Source organism: Cyprinus carpio, chromosome A15, assembly GCF_018340385.1.
Source record: "Cyprinus carpio isolate SPL01 chromosome A15, ASM1834038v1, whole genome shotgun sequence".
NCBI classification, from domain to species: Eukaryota; Metazoa; Chordata; class Actinopteri; order Cypriniformes; family Cyprinidae; genus Cyprinus; species Cyprinus carpio.
Genome location: NC_056586.1, coordinates 15,649,016 through 15,671,311, shown reverse-complemented (window position 1 = coordinate 15,671,311; position 22,296 = coordinate 15,649,016). Strand labels below are relative to the sequence as shown.

At 37.3% G+C, this 22,296-nt stretch overlaps 1 protein-coding gene across 1 annotated transcript in view; it reads right to left on the bottom strand.

Moving 5' to 3' along the window:
• The window catches only part of LOC109104359 (seizure protein 6-like), a 152,893-nt gene extending 130,922 nt beyond the window's left edge, over window positions 1–21,971 (bottom strand). Inside the window, 1 exon segment of the mRNA XM_042771699.1 lies at window positions 21,631–21,971. Within this exon segment, the coding sequence (XP_042627633.1) occupies window positions 21,631–21,715 (85 nt within the window). The 5' untranslated portion in view covers window positions 21,716–21,971.
• Window positions 21,972–22,296: the final 325 nt, after the last annotated feature.

Below are 22,296 nucleotides of genomic sequence, written 5' to 3'. Positions count from 1 at the left end.
ACAATAGAGTGAGGTTGATTTTATGGAAGCAATTGCTGATGCGAAGTTGTCTGAGAAATACATTCAGCTCTTTCTTTCTTTCTTTTTTTCTTCTCTTCTGCTGACCTTCTATGTAGGAGGCACTGCCTCATTCTCCTCAGTAAGATTGCTCTTGGCCTTTCACAAATTGATTAAAACCTGCCCACTCAAGAAGGGCCGCCTGGCAGTTTTTTCCCTGCCTTACAATACAGAGCTGTGTGATGGGGGCAATTCTGTAATTTAATTAGGGTTTGGCATTGTTTTGGTTGTAACAGCTGTTAAATAATATTTTTAAATCATATTTTTAAACATGCACAAGACATTCTATGTGAAGCATACATTCAAATATAGTGTCTTCTGACTTTAACTTGAACATAAAAATTGTATAATATATTGACAACCACCATAAAAATACACACTGTAAAGAGAAAGCTATATGATCATCATCACAAGAAGCTTTTCTACAGGCTGAGGTCAATACTAATATATAAGACACACAGGGAATTGTCAATTTATGGTTTTTCATAGTAAATTAAATTATAAGGTGACTTGTACTTTTGCACATTCAAAAACTGTATATTTAACAGCATATTACTGTAAAATTCCATGAAATATCCCCTTAGATATATTATAGTGTTTGACAGGGCCGTGCACAGACCTTTTGAGGGGCATGTGCTGAAACTGAAAAAGGGCACCCCCCTCCCTTTTTTTTAATATCAAGATTATTTAGTAAGCCTGCATAAAAGGAAGAAATGGTCACATCTTCATGACAAATTCAATAACACAACTCAATTCCAGATTATAAGAAACTATAGCCATACCGTTACTATAACATATCCAACATGTATCCGCCTACCTGGCAAAAATTTTATACTGTGGTGGACCAGGGATGTTGGTCTCTTGAAGTTTTCTTATTCACTACACTTTCCCTAAAATAAGCCAGCAATGAAAAAATAAATAAAAATAGTGTGAAAAGTACAGTTGCAGTGAAAAGCATTTCTGAAGGATCACGTGACACTGAAGAGTACTGAACTGGAGTAATGATGATGAAAATTCAGCTTTGATCACAAAAATAAATTACATTTTAAAATATATTCAAATAGAAAACAGTTATTTAAAATTGTAAAAATATTACACAATATTACTTTTTTTTCTGTATTTTGGATCAAATAAATGAAGCCTTGGAATGAATAATGAATTACATTCTGCATGATAAAATATAAAGATTTCACAGTGATCTTCTTTAATTTTTAATTTTTTAGTTACTACTACATTACTGTAGTAAAACCTTGTTTTACTACATTTTATACATGTGAGGACGAGTGTGAGAGTATACCATAACATGATTAGCCTAAATGTTAATAAATTAAGTGTATCAGCAATCATAAATCAAAGAAGAAATTTCTTATATATGTTATCTAGGTGACGAGGATCACTCGTCGCTTTGTGTAAGTTCGAGTGCGAAACAGCGCGGGGACGCACCTGTTGTGATTTTTCCGATGGTAAAAACAAATTATATGTTGTTGTATTACTTATCAATATATAGTTTTTGACCAGCGAATGTGTGCAAATGTGAATTTTGTTTTTTTGTCCGTCATTAAAACGGCGACGGCGCCTCACATTACATGTTCATCTACAGGTTACAAACTAGTTTTTGTAGCTATATAGACGGAGAGCTCAGTTTTTCCTGTGGTAAAATGCATTTGGCCAAAATCGCATTTTTATAAAAGATGAAATGCTACTGTATGCACAGGCTATTTAAGTGTTGGCTATGTATTGGCTATAACTAGATGGCAAATGCTAGCCCTCTCTCTCAGGCGACGTCCCACGTCTTAGTCAGTAAGTCAGTCAGACATCAAATAAATAAAATATGAGCCTTTATAGACATAGTGTTTAGTAGTACTTATTCAAACAACAAAATTTATTTACCCTTCGCAAAACTTTGTTCAGCTCAGCTGTAGTCTACTGTGCGGCTGCTGTGGAACTTCAGTTGATTCAATGAATATAGAGGGGGCGGAGTTATCAGCTTACTGACAGCTTGAGGATCGAATAAGATTTACACAAGCTCGTTTTAAGAACTTTCATTTGCTAAATATTTGTAAAATAGACAGACAGACGTAAAGGGTGACCAATAGCATTGATTAAAAAAAGAAAACACCACCAAAAAAAGGGCACTTCGGAGTATAAGGGCAAAAAGGGCACCGCTCTGCACAGGTTGAGCCCTACCTGTGCACGTGCCTGGTGTTTGACCATATATAGTTAGTAATCAATTTACGTGTTTTTACTGTGGCATTTTTATAGTCTTTTACAACCATTTTTTACAGGGTACAATGAAAAAGACCCCATAATGCTCCTTAAACATCACGTCATAATTTCTTGTAGACATCACAAAATTCTATTCATTCATTTACAGTTTAAAGTATAATAGATATTGATTTTGATTTTTGGTTTTGATTAATTTTATTTTTTTTTGTTTAAGTTAGAGTTAGGAAATTGCAATTGTAATGTAAATGTATAATCAGAGTAAAAAATATTTTAGTCTGATAACCGATACTGTGCGGTTTCATATTGTATGGACAAGACACAATTCTCATTGCTTTATTGCTGCATCATGTCTGGTTGCATAACAGTGTAAAGCTGTAAAACACTAGGCAAAACAAGACGGTCAGTAAACAGATGTTATATATTTATCACGATTCAGGAGTTGTGGGCTAGTGAACAAACTCATGAGGGCAATGGGTCACCTCATTTCCTCCCTCTCATTCCAGCCCATTCAAAGTCATGTGCTCCAGATCCTCTGAGCATCATTCTATGTGAAAGACAAGCTTTGTCTCATCCTCTCGCAGGTACCAGAACACAGCACACCGGTGGGACGCTGTACACAAGCAAATATGTGCAAGTACAAAGGCAAAACACTTAGTGACAGCTTCTGAGTGAGTGCTTTTAAACACAGCCTGGCCCACTCAGCCTCACCAATGTGGAGCAGCAGGTGAGCATGCAGAGACCGTGTGCCTGTGAGGACAGTACAGAAAGCAAAAGACATGAAATATTTAGAGAAAAGCTGTGTTTTTCACTTGCTTTCTCTGACTCATTCCTTTGAGTGCAGGCAGAAAGGTTGTGAACCTATGGTGTGCTGTTATACTGAAGGTCTAAGCCTGTTATGGGGGTGTTGTGTTGGATTTCTACCTCATGTAAACAGCATATTATATTCTTTTTGACTATTACAATGCAGTATATATGATAACTGTCGCTTGACCAACACCAAATTTAATAGTAACATTTCAGTGTTGTATAACCACACTAGTAACTAAGCTTCCAAATGCCAGTGCCACAATATTTTTTTAATGAGGTTGCTGCACTGTAGTAATAATGTAGTATGTATAATACAAATAATATTTGCTTCAGTTTCTAATGAAAACCCAAGCGTTGAGCTTAGCAATGTAGAGTGAAAATAAAGAAATAATAATATTAAAATATATAATATACTGACATATTTTATTGATACATTTAATTATCGTTTCATAACAAAAATTTTCTATAATAGAATTTCTCATGATGATGATAATAATTATTATTATAAATGCTAAATGCATTATTCTAATTGTTCTAAATGCATAACTCTAAAGTATTATTTAAGTATTATACAATTTTGTAATATATCTTTTATAATAATTTTAAAATAGCAGTAGTAATAATATAATAATACTAATAATTATTATTATTGTTAACAATATTATTGTTGTTGCTCTTGTTGTATACTACTTAAAAATATATATATTATACAAGCTAAACATTTATAATTTTACATTAAAATATTTAAACATTAAAATACTTAATATTTATATTTATAATATATAATAAAATATTAAATATGCCTCATGCATGTGGTACAGCTTTATTCCAGGTCTTCCTGATCTCGGCTCTGGTCTAATCTCAAATTAATCCTCAGATCCGGCCATACTGTCATCATACTGTACTGGCCTGTTCTCCTGAGCCTCAGAGCTTTACAGACCCTCTACACATTCTCAAGAACTCAATTCTCTCTTCTCATTACAGCCAGCTGAGAAACAGACAGAGGAGAAAAGAACGGGAGAGAAAGCAAAAACTGTCATAGCTAAACCCACACAGAATCTGTACATTTCTTCCTGACATTTCCTAAACGAAAATCAGAGAAATGATACTTTCTTATTATACTTTAAAAGTAGTGTCAGATTATCCAAAATAAAAAAACAAAGAGTGGAAGATGCGCAGCAGTTTATGATGGATAACCATTCAATTTCTGCGGAAACCTGCTGAGCTTTCCGTAGAATTCTGTGGGTGCAAATTGTGCAATGGCCAGTTGTAATGGCCAATTTAATACTTTGTGAGCAGCCTAGACATCAATTTAGACAGTCCAGATCGGTCAGCATGACATTTAGCGAACCACATCTGCCAGAACAAACCCTCCAGCCAGCAATAAAGCTAACTGCAGCAATAATCTCAACCACAAAACTGACAAGACTTAAAACATCATCCAGCATACTGAAGGCCAGAGAGAATGACAACCCTAAAGCGTCAGCCACCCACTCTGTCCATACCGGTTAAGGCAATAAGAGGGGCACATGCTGCATTGCGTTTGATTGAGTTTGGTGCAGAGCTCGATGGAGATGGCTAAGGGTTGACAACGGACACATTGTTTAATGGAGGTTTTACTGGGGCAGGCCTGGGGGGCCTGAAACGAGCTGGCCAATTTCCCTGTGAGCTGAACTGTTCAGCCCCTGAATTTCCAAAGGCTGCCCGAGGTCAGCTCCAAGCTTCCTTTACTCCCAACATACAACAGCATTACAAGCCCAGTGCACCATATCTACAAGCTCAAATCACACATGTATTATACCCAGTTTTCATCAACTGCTTTGTGCTGTAATGTTTCTCCATTTTTCGCTACAGCACACTGTCAAAGTGAGTCATATTTAAGCTGACGTATGGAAAAGCCGTACCCGACAGTAATAGGATTAAAAAATAAATAAAAAAAACACATTGCTACAACCGTACTTGTTCATGCATTGAATATCTTGGGCATCTCGTTAATGTTAATATGAAAACATCCCCATTTAATGCTGCACCATGATGTGGAAGGAAGAAGGCAGTGGTTGGTGGGGGGCGGCACGTAACACACAGTGATCTACATACTACCATCATACCCTGAAATTCTTCCTTTTTAAACCATGAGTGATGGCATGTCACTCAAAATACATAAGACATCTTGAATATGGCTGATTAATTCAGACAAAGGGAGTTGTCAGTCAGCAATGAAACTTGTCAGAGATCTTCCTTCAAAAAAAAAATTTTGCATTGTGTGCACCAGACAGATAAGCAAAGGTATGCTGGAGAATTGCACATGATATTTAGCATAACAGCAATTGGCTGGTATAGTGAGATATATTGGTGAATCTTGCAAAACGTTTCAAAATAAAAATTAAATAATAAAATAAAATAAAATAAAACTTTTTATATTTTCATAAATATAATGAACTTATTTCAGGACCATTAAGAGTTTTTTTGCATTGCGTCATTATTGTCATGACAATTAAGATCATTCATCCCATATTCTTATTACTGTAATGTTTAAGGATGTTTACTTTATAAGTTTATTATTATTATTATTATTAATTCCTACTTTTCTCACTCCCACTAATGAAAATTCTCAAAAAAAAAATAGGCTACTACACATTCACATTATAGTAAAGACAGAAATCACTTTTTTTGTATTACAGTCATGAGAATAGGGGTTGAAAAATGTCATTTTGCATTCTAAAATTAAGCTTAATTTTCCTCATGTAAAATATGATTTCTTATTTCATTTTTTTTCTATTTTAGGTTATACCGTACATACCCCAGATATATTCTTGACAGGTTCTGTGATAGTTACCCATATATACTGTATGTACAGTATGTCTATGAACACAAAATATGCGCAATACAACACATGAGGGAAACAAGAGAGTGAGGCTGAAACAAACAGAATAAATATGTTAATCAGATCGATATTTCACTGGTCACATTTCCATTTCAAAGAAATCTACGACAACCATTTTGAGTCCAAAGATATTTTTTCACAACGGATTATTATTATGATGTTCTAAGAAGAGGAGAAAAAAATAAAAAAAGAATGAGTGATGGATGAAGTTTATTAAACAACACAAAAACATTTCTTCCTCTCTCCCGGTTGCACACAGTCATTCTCTCTTTATTTTACAATAGTGTCATTTTTAGTAGTGTCTCTACATTTTTGTTTGTGCTAGTGTGACATATTATGTGAAAAGATGCATCACTCTCACAGATTTTATTAAGTGTAGTGTCACCAGAACTAAGCGGTTCACTCTGATTGCTGTCAAACATTGCACACTGTTCAATATTATTGCATCAGCAAACACAAAACAAAGTGCAACTGGGTATTAACCCCACGATTCAACTTTTTTTGCTCCCTTTATTCCATCAAGGCTTTAATTATTTAGAAACCAAACCATTCATTCAACTTTGACTGCATTATCTGGATTTTGGATATTGATTTTATTTATTAATTTTTTTGGAAAACCTTCCTGGTACAGTAAAATCTAATCAACCACTAGAGCCACACTACACTTTCACAACCCACAGCCGCTGTCGGGTTCATCAATATGCTGCATCTATAGGGTCGCGTCTACACTGAACTTCCCAAAGGCTAAACAGCTGAGATTTCTGTGGAACATGACTGGCTCCCACAGAAGGGCAACTACACCCACAGGAAATACCAACCACAGCCTGCTGTTCCTCAGCAGGTCACTAATTACACTTTTGCCAAGCCAAAAAAAAATGACAAATAAATGGCAAACACCAGGATTAATATTAATGTAGTCATTACTGTCAATGCCACTTCATCATGCCACTGTACCAAATGCCATTTCACAGTTTCTGAACAACAAAAATGTCTTCATAATGCTGGGTTTCGAACAGCGGTGTGAAAATATTGATTGGAGGGCTCACTGCTCATGAATAGTGGCTGGCAAGCCTTCAAACTGTAAGTCATTACATGTGAGATCAAAACCCAGAGCTGCTGGCCACTAACACAATAAGAAATGAACAGCATGGGATGACAAAAGTAAGCCTAATCAATGTGACCATCACTGGTCTCCCTCAATTCATTAAAAGCCTATAGAAGCTGTGATGTGTTCTCTGTACTCCGGATCTTTCAGCACAGAACAAAAGAGTTGGGCATTTTGTTTTTTCCGCCAAAACGAGGGTCACCTTGCCTTTCCTGAATGAAATAAAAGTGTGTTTTCTAAAGCATTAAAAGCATTATCATTCTACCAAATGTTCTCTATTTTGGTATCTTCGCTAGGAATGCACTGTTACTGAAATTCTAGCAGATTCATGTTGTGGCCAAAAATAAGTAACAGGAAAAATTTCAGTTTGTCTTCCATTGCTTCAACAATCATAGTCACAAACTCACACCACTGTTTGAACTATTGTTACTATCAGGATGCTTAAACAAATAAACCACAGTTTTCATAGTGCTTTTAGGAGGAAAACAACCTATAAAAAAAGCATTAAAATTCAAATAAAATGTGCCCAATTAAAACATCACCATTAAATATGCATACACATATATTCATTATCTGCATAGATCAGGCACAAAATGGATGCATCAAAACCACTGATAAGCTAATTAACAAACATTTAATCGGCAAATGATTGTCCACACTTACTGTGTCCAATATCTGTCCTCTTCTTACAGCCAGAAATTTCAACGATCGACTTCAAGAACCGCACATCCCTCTTGAATATCAGTCACAGGGGAAGCGGAAAAAGTGCCCATAATGAACGGCTGGGTTTGAATGCATCAATCAATCAATGACTAAGTGCTCTAAAGCAGAAAGGGCTCCAATCAGGGCTCGCCATGCTGCAGCCCTATTTGCTCTATTCCAGTCTCGCATCTGCTTCTTCACAGACTGCACTGCCTGCCGAGTTAATATGGCCCTGGTAAGGGGCAAATAACACCATTCACCCATCTCCTGTTTCCTGCTATCTCCTCTATAACATAAAAAACCTTGCTATTCCCAGTATGCTGCATTGCCTCCAAAAAACTTCTGTCACTTGCAAACAAAAGACATGTTCAGCTGTAATCATTAGAATCATAATGCGCAGCCAGAAGAGTGCAAACCAAGACTGTTAGTGCTTCCATGCCACAGTGTTTCCTGCTGACAGTAACACAAAAAAAAGATCAGTGAAGAACTGTCAGATTAAAGCCATTTGAAGCATAGACCCAGTCCATCCTTTGACATTTTGCTTTTCAGTTCTCACAAATGCCTTTTAAACTTTACGTGCATATGTGTCTATGTGTAAAAAAAGAGTGTTATAACTGGATGTCAGGACATTTGTCTTACTTTAGCATCTCCAGCCACTCCAAATCCATCTATTTAGCTTTCAGTGCGATGTGGCATTGTTCCCGACAACATAGTAAAGGTAAATAATGAGAGGAGTGATTCACAGCGACGGCATCCTGTGCAAACACCCTGGATTTGCATGATTCATCTTTATTATGGCAATGTCTGGGACTCTTAAGGCCCTGACATTGGCTCGGCACATACACTAAGTTTATTAGCTGGAGGAGCTCCGCGGGATGAGCTCTCTCCATAATCTGCGGCAGAATGCTCATTAAGTTAGTCTACAGATAAAACATATAGAGGAACAAAAATAGACCCTGCAAGGTATTATGTCCTGTCAGGTGGGTTTTTAAAGGAGTTTAAAGGTATGAATCATCTCTGCATTGTGCTAGCACACAATATGTTTTCCATCTCACAAGTAAATACACATTAATGCAGAGAAAAGTAGTGCATTGGGGGATTTGCTTCATCTGCGTGATAGATTTGAGAGCAGAGGGCAGGATTTATATGCAAGAGAAGAGCGGTTTCGCCTGTGATCTAATAACTTGTTTTAACTGACAGGCATTTTGTTCAGTCGCTGCATCGTTGATGGTGTTCAATATTTTGCGCCCTGGAGCACATCTTGTTACCACCTTTAAATCATCCTGCTAGTACGAGGCCTGTGAGAGCAAGGGCACAAAGCGATTTGACTATCCTTAAGCACTGGGAGTGCATGCTAGGCACAATCCCTGGCAAGCCATCTATCAGTCCTTTATGGGGAATGAGGGACTTTATAGTAAATGCTAAATGTGATGGGAGGGAAATTACTTTGAGGTCTGCTGTCGCCAGTGCTAGCTTAGTTCAAATCCCTCCCTTTCTCTCTTCCTCTCCGAAGAAAGACGCAACTAATGACATATCATTTGTGCCGCATAGATGATCCAACAGTTTGAAATCCCAGTAAGTGGCAACTTATGTATTTACAGATATATTGGGGAGATTTACTAAACAGTTTTTATGTATGATATTTCAGAATGAAGAAACCTGGGTTTTATTTACAAATCTTAAATAAATCCAGCCTAAACAGGGACAAAATGCACTGAAATGCTGTTATGCATTTAAATTACATTTTTGATATTCTTTTCAGCACTAACACACCTTTTCCATGCAAGTTTGACTGACAGTAGATGCTCTCGGAAAAAAAAAAAGTGCTATTTTCATGATGCAGTACCATTCACAGAAATCTGTTGGAGCAGCTTTCTAGCAGTCATAGTGGTCAGTCAGAATGTATTACATTGGTCAAATGTGATAGTATATTTCAAATAAATGCTGTTCTTTAGATTTTTCTATTCATCAACGATTCCTGAAAAACAATGTATCATAGTTTCCACAAAAATATTAAGCAGCACAACTGTTTTCGACATTTAAAAATATTTGTTTTTTTTTAGCAGCAAATCAGCACATTAGAATGATTTCTGAAGGATTATGTGATACTGAAGACTGAAGTAATGAGTGCTGAAAATTCAGCTTTGCCACCACAGGAATAAATTACACTCATATTCACATATTTCACAGCATTATTGTTTTTACTATATTTTTTTTATGCAAGTGCAGCCTTAGCAAGCTTGAGAGACATATTTTGAAAATATAAAAAAATGTTGCCACCCCCAAACTTGTGAATGGTATACTCTACTATACACATACAATAGCTGCCTATATATTTTAGGAAGGAGATCCTTCGCATCAAAAAAGTTTGATAATGCCTGTCCTAAGTTATAATTTAATTTAGCAAACTCATATCACAATCAGTTGCCTACAAGAGTGTCCACATAAATACACTGTATGCTAAGACATGTTCTGCTCAATGCTTTGATGCGGAGAAACCAATGATGCACTCCTGCTCTGCTCCAAATGTTCCTCTGGTGATTACCTGCCGTCTCCCTAACTGTTGCACCATGCTGGGGAACACTCTAGATGAAGTAGCTCCTAGATGGCAGTTGGCACTTCAAACACAAGGAAGGGACGAGAAGGTTGTCAGAGACTTAATTGTGGTGGAGAGCCTGCAGTTCTGCATGCGCCACAGACGCCATGCCCAATTAACCAGGTGTACACAGTCTGCCAATCCATGAGGGACAAGAAGAGGCTGATTCGCCATTCACTCTCCTCTGACTAATGGATCGATATGGAGCCAGGGCCTAGGAGATATACATGCGGCAGAGAGGCTGGCGTGTGGACTGACGCTATCTGCATGCATGTTACACCTGGTTTCTGCTTTATTTTTCCACCTCAAACTCTGGATGAATGGACTCATTCTGAGATAATTATTGTGATGATCCTCATGAAAAAGAAGTGTGCTTAATTGTATTGAATGTCTACTCATAGTGTACTTAAAATCGAAATAAGTATTGATGAAATATAAGGCCATTTAAGTGTACTTAAAAAGTGTGAAAGTTTCTTAAAGGGGTGCTTGATTGCGATTTCACTTTTTTAACGTTAGTGTGTAATGTTGCTGTTTGAGCATAAACAATATCTGCAAAGTTGCAGCGCTGAAAGTTCAATACAAACAGAGATTTTTAAAAGAGTCTTTTAAAATTCTTGCAGATTAATGCCTACAAAAACAGTTGGTAAGGGACTACAACAAGCTTCTTACCAGGTCCGTTAAGTCATGAACCAAGATAAACCCCGGCCCCTGGGAACACGCAACAAAGTAGGTGAGGCCATGTTGTGCTGCTTTAGAGAAGAGGAAGAGAAAACTAAAGGTGCATGTAAAAAACTGTTCATACTGTATATGAATCGCGATTCTGTCTTCTAACGATTGTAATGGATTCACAAGTTTCAAAACCAATGTTCTAAAGCAGCGGTTCTCAATCTTGTTCCTTGCGTCGCCCTGCTCTGCATCTCTCTCTCTCTCTCTCTCTCTCTCTCTCTCTCTCTCTCTCTCTCTCTCTCTCTCTCTCTCTCAGTCTCTCTCTCTCTATCTCTATCTCTATCTCTCATTCAAATCGTCAGATCAGCTCCAACAAACTGTTCCATTTATACACTTATTTTTACATAGCAATGAGGCGTTATACATGGACGCGCGTACAGTTGCTATGCTGTATTAAAGCTTTAATCAGAATAAAACCGTATATAAAAAGCTAACAAAAGCAGTAGCATTTACAAACAACAGCGTATCTGAAAGTATGAGACAACAACAAACAAACATACCATTAAGAGCCGTGCTTGCACAGGTTCTGCGTGATCCTCTTCATTAATGTTCTCTGCATCTCAATCGGGCTCAAATTGATAAGCGATATAGAGGACGTCATTGTTTACAATACAACCGGAGCACATTCTGAGCTTGAGGGGTGGGATGTTCAGACGCACTCTCAAGGCGGTTAAGCCAATCATAACACACTGAGCCAGCTGACCAATCTCATCCCACTGCGTATTTCTGAGGGAGGGGCTTCATAATAACAGGAAATAATCGAGGCGTTTATCAGAGAAGGGACAGTTCAGTGTGGAATAAAGGTAAATTATGTGAAAATCAATGCGTTTTTTAAAAAAAAAAAACCAAGCATGAACACACGTTAGACTGCACACCATAAACACAATCAAGCCTAGAAAAAAAACAGTCAACCACCCCTTTAACACACCTAAGTACACATTTAAAGAAGTACACTTCGTAATTATGTAAAATTACAAGTTTTACTTTTAGTACATTTTAAATAATTGTTTTAGTGATCGTTTGTCATGCTTTAAAGAAGTACAATTATTTTAATGTGTTGACTAATATGCTAAAATACAAAAAATAATTTATTTTCATTTTAACTGTAGTGTATTATTAAATATATTAGATGTACTAAATTGCAACTTCATCACTACAAATGTGCAATTACAAATAGAAATTTAATAAAAAAATTTATATTACTGATGCATCATTAAAGTATATTTTAGTTTACCTTGATTTCTTGTCAATACATTTGACAGTACACTTTAACCATATTTCAAAGACAATAGAATTATGAAATTATATTTAAAGGTGTACTGAAGTATTACTTAATTGGGTCAAAAAAAGCAAGTACAACTAAATGCATTTAAATTAAACAATCTGATTTCAATATATAAATTACAACACATTTTCATTTGATTGTAAATAACATGCAATTAAGTATAAAAACACATTTCTTTACATTTCTTTTTTTCCTTCTGCTGAACACAAAAGAAGATATTTTGAAGAATGCTAGTCACAAAACAGTTGCTGGTAACATTCTTCAAAATATTTTCTTTTGTGTTCAGCAGTAAGAAACACATACAGGTTTGGATCGATTTTAATTAATAATTACAGAATTTTAATTTTTGGGTGAACTGTCCCTTTAAGAATATTATTTTAAAGTATATTATTTCCATAATAAGTACTCTTTAATAAGTACAGTGTAATTATTTTTCACAAAGGGAGGCAAGTAGAAGTGAAGCAAAGGTTTGGGTCAATCTGTGTCTCACAGATATCTGAATTAGTCCGTCCATCAATACTGCTAATAAAAAGCCTAGCAGTAAAGAACCACAATATTTATGAGTGCAATACATCACCAGCATAAGCCAAGCAGAGATAGGAAGAAAAATAGAGCGGAGGACACCAGCCGATGGCATGGAAGATTGGCCCATTGATTTGTAATGAATATCCACAAGCTTTCCTTCCTCTCCTCAAGTGGGTTGAAAGCCTTTATTGTGGAATTACACATTAATAGCATCCCGCTAATGTCCCACAGCCCACTTACAGGCGTCACCAGCAGCATTGGTGGAACCCCAGCTGTGCGTCTTGGTGGACAAGCGAAGAAATCTAAATGAAAGGACCGCAGGGATCAGCTCTGAAAAGTGGTATTGACACGGAGATGGCGTTCTGCCTGCTGTCAAGACTGCCGCAGATGGGGAGGTGGCCATTCATAATCTGCCCTGCTGGAGATGCGTAATCATGTGACAACGTGAGCTGCCGATTTAATAATATACAGTAAAAATCAAAACAAAAAAACAAAAAAAAAACATGGAAGTGGAGTTCAAATGAAGTGGAAGCTTGTCAGAATACAGAGGCTGAGCGGGCATGCAGGTGCTTTTGAGCACCGCAGATGTTTAGCGCATCAGACAAGCTCTTGAACGAGATGAGGAGCAGGCGCAAAAGGGGAAAAGGCATATATACACATGGCAAAACGCAAAAGTGCTTCTGAAGAGAATGAACACAACCCGAGAGAAGCGGCGCTGGGGAGAAAAGCGATTGGGATACACACTTCACAAGGCTGTGAAAGTGTCAGGCATGCCTCAGAGACTGTTATGGCAGAGGGAAAGAAAGAGAGAGAGCGTGATAAAGCTTTACCATCGCCTCTGCACCTGGAAACTGTCAAAGCCTGATTCACAACTTCTGTCCTAAAGGAGGGGCAGACGCACAGGCACAATAACACTAATTTTCACGCAAGCGCTGCAAAAAGGAGTGTTTAAGGAGGATCTTCATGCACTGAAAGGCTCTTGATGACAGTCTAAGGCACACTGCAATAGGTTAATCACTGGTAATCAAAAAACAGGTGTTGAATATTTGCAGTTCCTGCACATGATCATCAGAACTCAGCAGCGTGAGCTTTAATTAATAGTGATGTCCCTCTCTTGCAAGTTTTTTTTTTTTTTTTCCCCTTTTTTTTTTTTTTTTTTTTTTTAATTTTTTTTTTTTTAGAGAGATGTGGAGCAACTGATTGCATCGGATCACCAAGAGCAAATTGCTTTTCCTCGCCAGAAGAGACAGGCAGAGGTGGGGGTGATGAGGGGGATAGAGGGAGTTTGTCGTTTATCAGCAGCTCAAAACATTTAGGGGCCCTTCAGCAGGGTTTTGGAATGGCGGTAAAGACATATTTTACTTCTAAAGCCCAAACACACTCAAAGGTCACTTTTCAAATATAGAGAAAAAAACAAATATTACACAAACTGAAGTCTCTGTACATGCTCACAATATATATTTTATAGGGCTCTAGACTGAAAACAAAATGACAATGGAGCCATTGGTTCCTTAAAGTAAACATTTAGGAGCCATATTACAGAGTCACGCAATAAAGGTGTTTTTTTATGCCTGTTCGAGAAAATAAAAACCTTAAGAGACTCAAACAGACTTAACCAAAAAAAAAAATATTTTAAAAAGACTCTGGGTTCAAGTGAAAGAGTCAGTTGTGAATGATTTACTAAATGAGTCCGATTCGAACCGCTAACAAATGGCTGTTTCTTAAGACTTTTTGTCTGACTCATTAAAAAATAACTGGTCATTTGTTCATGAATAGGACTTAATCTCAAAATGGTTCAGTGAAAGAGTCAGTTGAGAACACCTCTGAATGATTCACCAAATTAGTCAGATTTAAACCACTAACTAAAGGTTGTTTCATTTAATGTTTTGACTGACTTATTGAAAAGAACTGGTTCTTATGAGTCATTTGTTCACGAATTGGACATCACAGTTCATGCACAAAATGATATCTCGATGAAAGGGCACATTAGTCGCAGTCTGGAGCCCTGTTTTATGGACCATTTTGCATAAACACATCTGACACCATATTTGATACCTAACATAATGTCTAATATAACACTACATATTCTATTCAAATTTCATCTATCTGATTATATCTTTTTACATCAGTCGTCATCTGTCTCATAATACATACCATCTGCAGTTAATCTATACAAACATAATCCCGCCACCCTTGAAACATCACCATGTGTATTTACGATGAAAGCTGGGGGAGCGGGTCTGTGAATTCAATCAGATACAATTTTACAAATAAGACTCTGGATTCATTTAATAAGAGGTTTAATCTATAAAACATGCTCTCATCGGCAATTTCCGCCCATTCATTTTCTAGAGAAGGACAAGACTGAATTTAATTGTAAACCATAATGCACTTCCTAGAATGCCGTAGAATGTGATGTAAAAAGCAGGGCAGGCTGAATTATGGAAGGGGCAGGACAAGCACATAAAGCACTATTACACCCCACACTCCTGTCATGGCCAGTGATTAAAGCAGGCCATAAAGACAAACATACATACAGTGTGGGTTAAAGGATGAGAGCACCGCGGCAAGGTCTTCCATTTTTATCAGGGCTAATGGAGAAAACAGCAAAAATGGGCAATAACATTTTCAAGTCATGTGAGCGCAATGTGTGAGTGCAATGTTGCACTACAAAACAGCATGGGAATCATTAGGACAGGATATAGACTATGGCATATTTAGGTCAAGAGCAAACATAAAGACTAGACTGCAAAAATACGAGTTTTATAATTAGACTCAAGCCTGTCAGACTCCTGGGCTACATTGTGCCTTCTTCTCATCCATATATAGACCGAATCCATTATAGTACAAGTTCAGTAAGGCAATCACGTTATTTCAATCCCATCTCTACATCTGAACTCCCTACTTTTCCATCGTTACCATCTGGCCTCTGGAAACCTGACAAAGTCATTGATCATCACGGCTGCACAGATGTTCAGATGTACAAAAGAACTTCAAATGCTGTTTAAGTGGGTTAGTTACTGTATGATGGTAAGAGCAGTGGTGTTCTGAATTGATGAGGAAAAGTCCTCACTATTTTTCACATGCTTTATTTTAATCCAATGTTAACTAATGTTCCAGTTACACTTAAAGGGATAGTTCACCCAAAAATGAAAAATTTGAAACGAGAAAACACGATCTATAAGGGTTTCTTAGTAAGCAGTCAGCTTAGTGAAATAAATGGTTCATCTCCATATCTGTGACCATCATGACACTTTTTACCTCTCATTGTTTACTGAGATTTGATGAATGATGATCCCAAAATAGGTTGACTATTGAAAAGAACATCAGTTCACAAATAAAATAAACATGAAATTTGAAATGTGTGACTTTTTATAGTTATTATTTGGGATTCATGTAAAATGCTTAGCCTAATACTAACTTGATAAGATACACACACACACAAACACAAACACACACACACACACATATATATATGACACACACACATTATATATACTTTTAGAAAATTACATTGAAAATGTAAAAATTCTATATGTGTGTGTGTGTGTGTATGCAACTAACATTTATTTATCCTGGAAAATGTGTCAGCATCAAAGGCATAATTAATATCCAATAATTTACTTACCCTCAAGTTGTTCCAAACCTATATGAATTTCTTTCTTCTGTTGAAACCAAAAAAAAGATGATATTTTGAAAAATGTTGGTACCCAAACAACTGCTGATAGCCATTGACTTCAACAGTATGGAAAAAAATTAATACTATGGATGTCATGGATTCATTCTCAATCACCCCCCACCAAACTCACAGTGTTTCTGTTTTTATGTTACGTTTGCTATAAAAATTAGTGAGTTATACATGGGTTTATGCTATATATTTTTGTCATTATTTTATTTCTGTACTGTGAAGTTTTTTCTCAACCAAATTTCAAAGAGGCACTGCCTCCCTTGCCTCCTCAGAGGAAATGCCCATGGTGCATTATGTGCCAGTTGTTCTAACGGCAGGAGGCGGGTCACCCTGACAGCATCCAGATTTCTCCCAGCAGTACTGTCTACTGAGCTCTGTCCCAGCTGACCATTCATCAGCATTACAGAAGTGGCAGGTTTGCCAGTGTGGCCGTGGGAGGCCATCCAGCCCAGCGGCCGACTCATTAATCAGGGACGTAATAAAGACTATGAGAGCAGACACTCAACCTCACAGCTCCTGCTGAAACACAGCTGAGCGAGTGTGTGTGTGTGGGTCAAGAGGTCAAGCTGACAATCACTCCCCTTTCCATCCTTCTGCTCCAGCACTGCCTGGACCGACACAGTGCACTGATAAATTGCTGATTGAGTGATACTGCTTGATCCTAAAAGACAGGGTGTGAGCCTAATAGCTTCTCGGAGCAGGGTCGGCTACGATGGGAGGAAGTGTGGCCGAACCCTTCCCCTGGTGCTCTGGGTAATGGAGTCAGGCTGTGGGACTCACCCTCTCGAGGGCTGATTTTGGCTGGGTTGACTAGCACGGTGTTTAAAGGGATACTCCACCCCAAAATGAAAATTTTGTCATTAATCACTTACCCCCATGTCGTTCCAAACCCATAAAAGCTCCGTTTGTCTTCGGAACACAAATGAAGATATTTTAGTTGAAAACCGGGAGCCCTGTGACTGTCCCATAGACTGCCAAGTAAATAACAGTGTCATCAGAATACTCCATCTGCCATCAGACGTGCAATCTGGGTTATACTGTATGAAGCGACGGGAACAGTAAGCGAAGAAAACAAAAATAACGACTTTATTCAACAATTCCTTTGTCAACAGTCTCCTCTGTGTCTCTCCATATCACTGTATGCTGTGTATGCTCTTCTGTGTCATCCACTCCACAAGGATGCGCTGTTTTCTTTTCAAATCAAAGCTAAATACACATAGAAACAGTGCACAGAGGAGACTGTTGACAAAGGAATTGTTGAATAAACTCATTATTTTTGTTTTCTTAGCTTACAAAAGATTACAGATTGCTTACAGATTGTACGTCTGATTGCAGATGGAGTATTCTGACGACGACTTTCATACCTTTTATGGACCTTGACACTGTTATTCACTTGGCAGTTAATGGGACAGTCACAGGCCTCTCGGTTTTCAACCAAAATTTCTTAAATTGTGTTCCGAAGACGAATGGAGCATTTACGAGTTTGGAACGACATGGGGGTAAGTGATTAATGATAAAATTTTCATTTTGGGGTGGAGTATCCCTTTAACTCAGCCCTTCATTGACACTCTTATTCTCTCAGTGGAGACCTGGGATGTCTGATGGCTCACACAGTGCTAGAGCACAGACAGTGGCTCAAACGACTCCGCGATGTTACTTGCGCTGCTCTGAGACCATTCGGCACTACAGTCATATCTCAAATGATTTTAATGCCGCTGTGTTTGCTAACATGTGGCTAAATATAGACTACAGCTACAGCAAGGATATGAGTTTTACATGCTTGATTAATGAGACAACCATTGTGGGACTTGTACACTGTAAAAAAAAATAATTTTTCGAAAGTTGTAAATAAAACAGGTTACTGAAGTATGTTTTACAAAAAATACAACTTCAGTCTTTCAAAACTGAAGTAGTAATTCAAAATACCCAAAATTTTACGTTTAATTCTATGTTTTAGTTTTTTTCACTATATAGCAACATGTAAGCAATATTAAAATTCATGTAGGACATATGAGTTTATTTTGTACAACAAAAAGAGAAAATTCCCTTAAGTAACATTAACCACAGATCACATTTTTATTTTTACAATTCTCATCGCAGTTCTCTAAGGAAATGTCAGGGGGAACCAATGGCGAATAAGCTTTCTGGTTTCCAAACTGATACAGCAACTTGTTAGCAACTTTAAAATTCACGCTGGAGGTATCTTTTTTTTGTTTGTTTTTTTTTTTGTAGTACAAAGCTTTTTTTTTTTTCATAATATTAACCAGCATTTTTTACTCAAAACTATTGTAAAGATATATCATGCATCCCTATTTCTTTTAATCTTCATTATGACTTTTCATTGCTATGTTCAAATATTTTGATTAATATATTTCAAAGTGTAAATCTGCTGTAAATAAGACAAGTGATTCCACAGCAAAGATTCTAGAATGAAGTTCTATTAAAATCTAAATGTTGCAGCATTAGAGGGAAGCAGCTGGTAAGGCTGGTAAAGGTTCCTACAACATCTTTACACCAGCTGCTCTGTCATGACAATCAGCACACTTGATTTCTGTCTGTTGTGCATGCAAATCAATATTCATTGATTTCATGTACACTTATGCTGCATTGAAAAGTCTTTGCAAATGCAACATACATATGTACATATACTGTATGCTTAGACGCAGTTATTGTATGTATTAGAAACTGCTGCAGATTACAAATTTAACCATATATCATTTGCTCACAATGCCATAAGGGAGCCGTGGGGGTGACCTGTACGCCAGTGAACCTCATTTAAAAACATTCATACTTGCTAATGCACCGTTGCCTTGTTCAAAACATCCGTAACATGAGTCACTTATTTTTCACACATTAACATTTGTCTTTTCCTGTGTGCATTTCCTGGTGTGCATGCGCTAAATGTGTATTTACATCTGCGTCTATCACAGCAGGACAGCACAGACCCAAGCAAATTGACCCACAGACCTTCCTGAGTTTCTTGTGCAGCCCATCATCCATTTGTGAGTGGTGGGCCCTGCTTTTAGCCTGCTGTCTGTACTCAGTGTGGAATGATAGAGCTGTGCATTAGTCAGAGTGCTTTTCAAGGTAAGAGCCATTCAGCGCACAGCCCTGAAGCCTCATCACACCCGTCCTGAAGGTGACTGATCGGAAAAACTGACTCATACACCTCTCAAAGCAGAGAGGTCAATGTTCCAGTCACCAATATGTAATCAATACAGTGCAAAATGTAATTAGTACAGATAAACAAGAGGAGTCTGAGACAAAAGACAGAATGGAGTCAGGTATGGAGTCAATCAGTCTCAACTATGAACCGCAATTTAAACCCTGCCACCTAAAACTATGAAACATATCACATTTGCAAATGAAAGATTCTTCCCAAATGATGAGGGGCTTGTGAGATGATTGATTCACAAGTGTTTTCGCAGCAGCGACTGACAGGTGAGTAAAAGTGCAAAGGTATTCTTGAACTGGAAGAACGTCAAGATGGAAATTATGTATAGATTAAAAAATATAATTTGGCTGACGCAATCAAATTCCAGTTTCTTTCTTACTTTTCAAATGAAAAAGACACTGCATAGAATATTTAAGCAGAGAATTGAGTGCTGTGCATCTCTCAAAAGTATACTGCATCGAGCAGCTCTTGACAAATAACACAGGGATTATCCCTTGTATTGTTTTACAGTAAGACAAAAAAAAGAGTGATGGGAATTGTCAGACAAAAGATAAAAACAACACAGAGCTCTTAGGTAGTGGTGTACAATAGCTTTCTGGAGCGAAAATGAAGTGCAGCATGGACTATGCTGTGCTTGGAAAATGACTGTAGCAGTTTTCAGTGAGCAAAATGCATGGCTAGCAGTTAGTGTTATATTTTTGTAGGATTGATAAATGTTTAAAAATAAACATGAACTTTGTAAGGCTCTGTACTGACATAATCCTCAAAACAAATGCAAATCGTGACAAACTAATGTCAAATATCAACGTCAAATATTACTGACAACATTTTAGTCCCCTATGTTAAATGACAAATATTAGATACGAAGCATGCAAACTGTTTTGGATGTCAGAAGATGTCATTCCTTTATTCTGTCAACAGTGTGGTGTAAAGGAAGTGTGGATGAAACAGGCCAGTTTATATTAGAACAGACCAATCTAATTTTAAAACGTCACCTACATAAATCTCATGTTCCAAACATTGTGCTTTAGTTAAAAAAAAAAAAATTAACGTGATTATGCTGCTTTCATTCTACAACAATAAATTAAAATAGTCACTGAAAGAGATTTAAATAAGTTTACTTAACTATGGATGGATTTTTCCTGTAAATAAAATGCATTTTACAGTGACTTGTGAAGGTGAAGGTCCAATCTTGATTATCACTGAAAATACAATTCACTTCTAAATCAGTAGATAAATAATTCTCCTTAGTCTCACCACACTATGATCCCTAAATTAAAAACCTGTTGAACCTCAAACTTTTCAGCTTGTTATGCATAATCACATTTAATATATTCTGATAAGATAAATCTATAACCAAAGATCTGGCTTGTGTACTAACTTTACATCATGTAATACTGAACGAGAACTTACAGCCATTACACAAGAAAAATTTATTAAACATATAGATCTCTGACTCGAATACAAATAACACAATGCCAAAAATAAATATAGAAGAGCGTGGAGCAAGAAGGAAATACACTGTAAAGCGCGGAGCAGTCCATCCTGTGCGGGCTTTATCACAAATACACCGATGACTTTGTGACTTACGAGTCCATCTGTTGGGCAATGTGTGATGAGAGAACACATTTCTGCTCGAGTGCAACCAAAGTACTAGTGAAACGTCTTAAATAAACCTCCTCAACACAAACCTGCTTGAGTTTTTTCTCCGCCAACAAATGTACAATACAGTGAGAAATGGGTTCACATCATCTTCCCGTCGGGGTCTGTGGAGCTGCGCGTACACTCTTCCGTTAATCGCGTGGACAGCAGAACAAGTCTAAAATGTTTAGAATTATAAATATAAATTCTTACCTTGCCCTCGTGCCATCCACACGACAGCAAATACGGCCAGAATCAGAATGGCCATGTTTGGTGTGTAAGTTCTTGTCGAGTACATGCTCGCGGCAGTGGGCTCCTATCACAGAATATGTCCTTGTATTAAAACACTTTCCGAATAATTAAAGAGGAGCAGGACACACACGTTCCGTGAGACCTCCGCCGCACGCGCTGTGAGGAACGAGACGGGGAGCTCTGATTAGATTTGTTATTGCGAACGGAGGAGAGCCGGAGAATGTTCAGTTTCTGTCAGCACCTCTCAGACTGAGTCGAGCCGTTTCAGCACCGCGGACAGCTCCTAGCGTCAGCAACTGGAACAACTTCAGGCTTCGCGCAAAGTTTGTACCGTACATAATCTAATAGTGCCCTCGATTAAATGGCTCATGTATTAACATTTCATGTCAATTGCAGACTGAGGCGAAAGGAGGAAGTCTTCGCCTGTTGTGCACTACAAGATCAAAGTGCTCGTATTAAATAGATTACTCTAATGTGCACACCTACTGAGAAAAATATATTAAAACGGCAAGTCAATTAATATTTTTTCACACGAAATACGTTTTCTGAAAGAAGTTGTCAAATTTTTTATTTTTAGTTCACAAAAACAAAATAAAATTGATATTACAATATTAATAAAATAATATA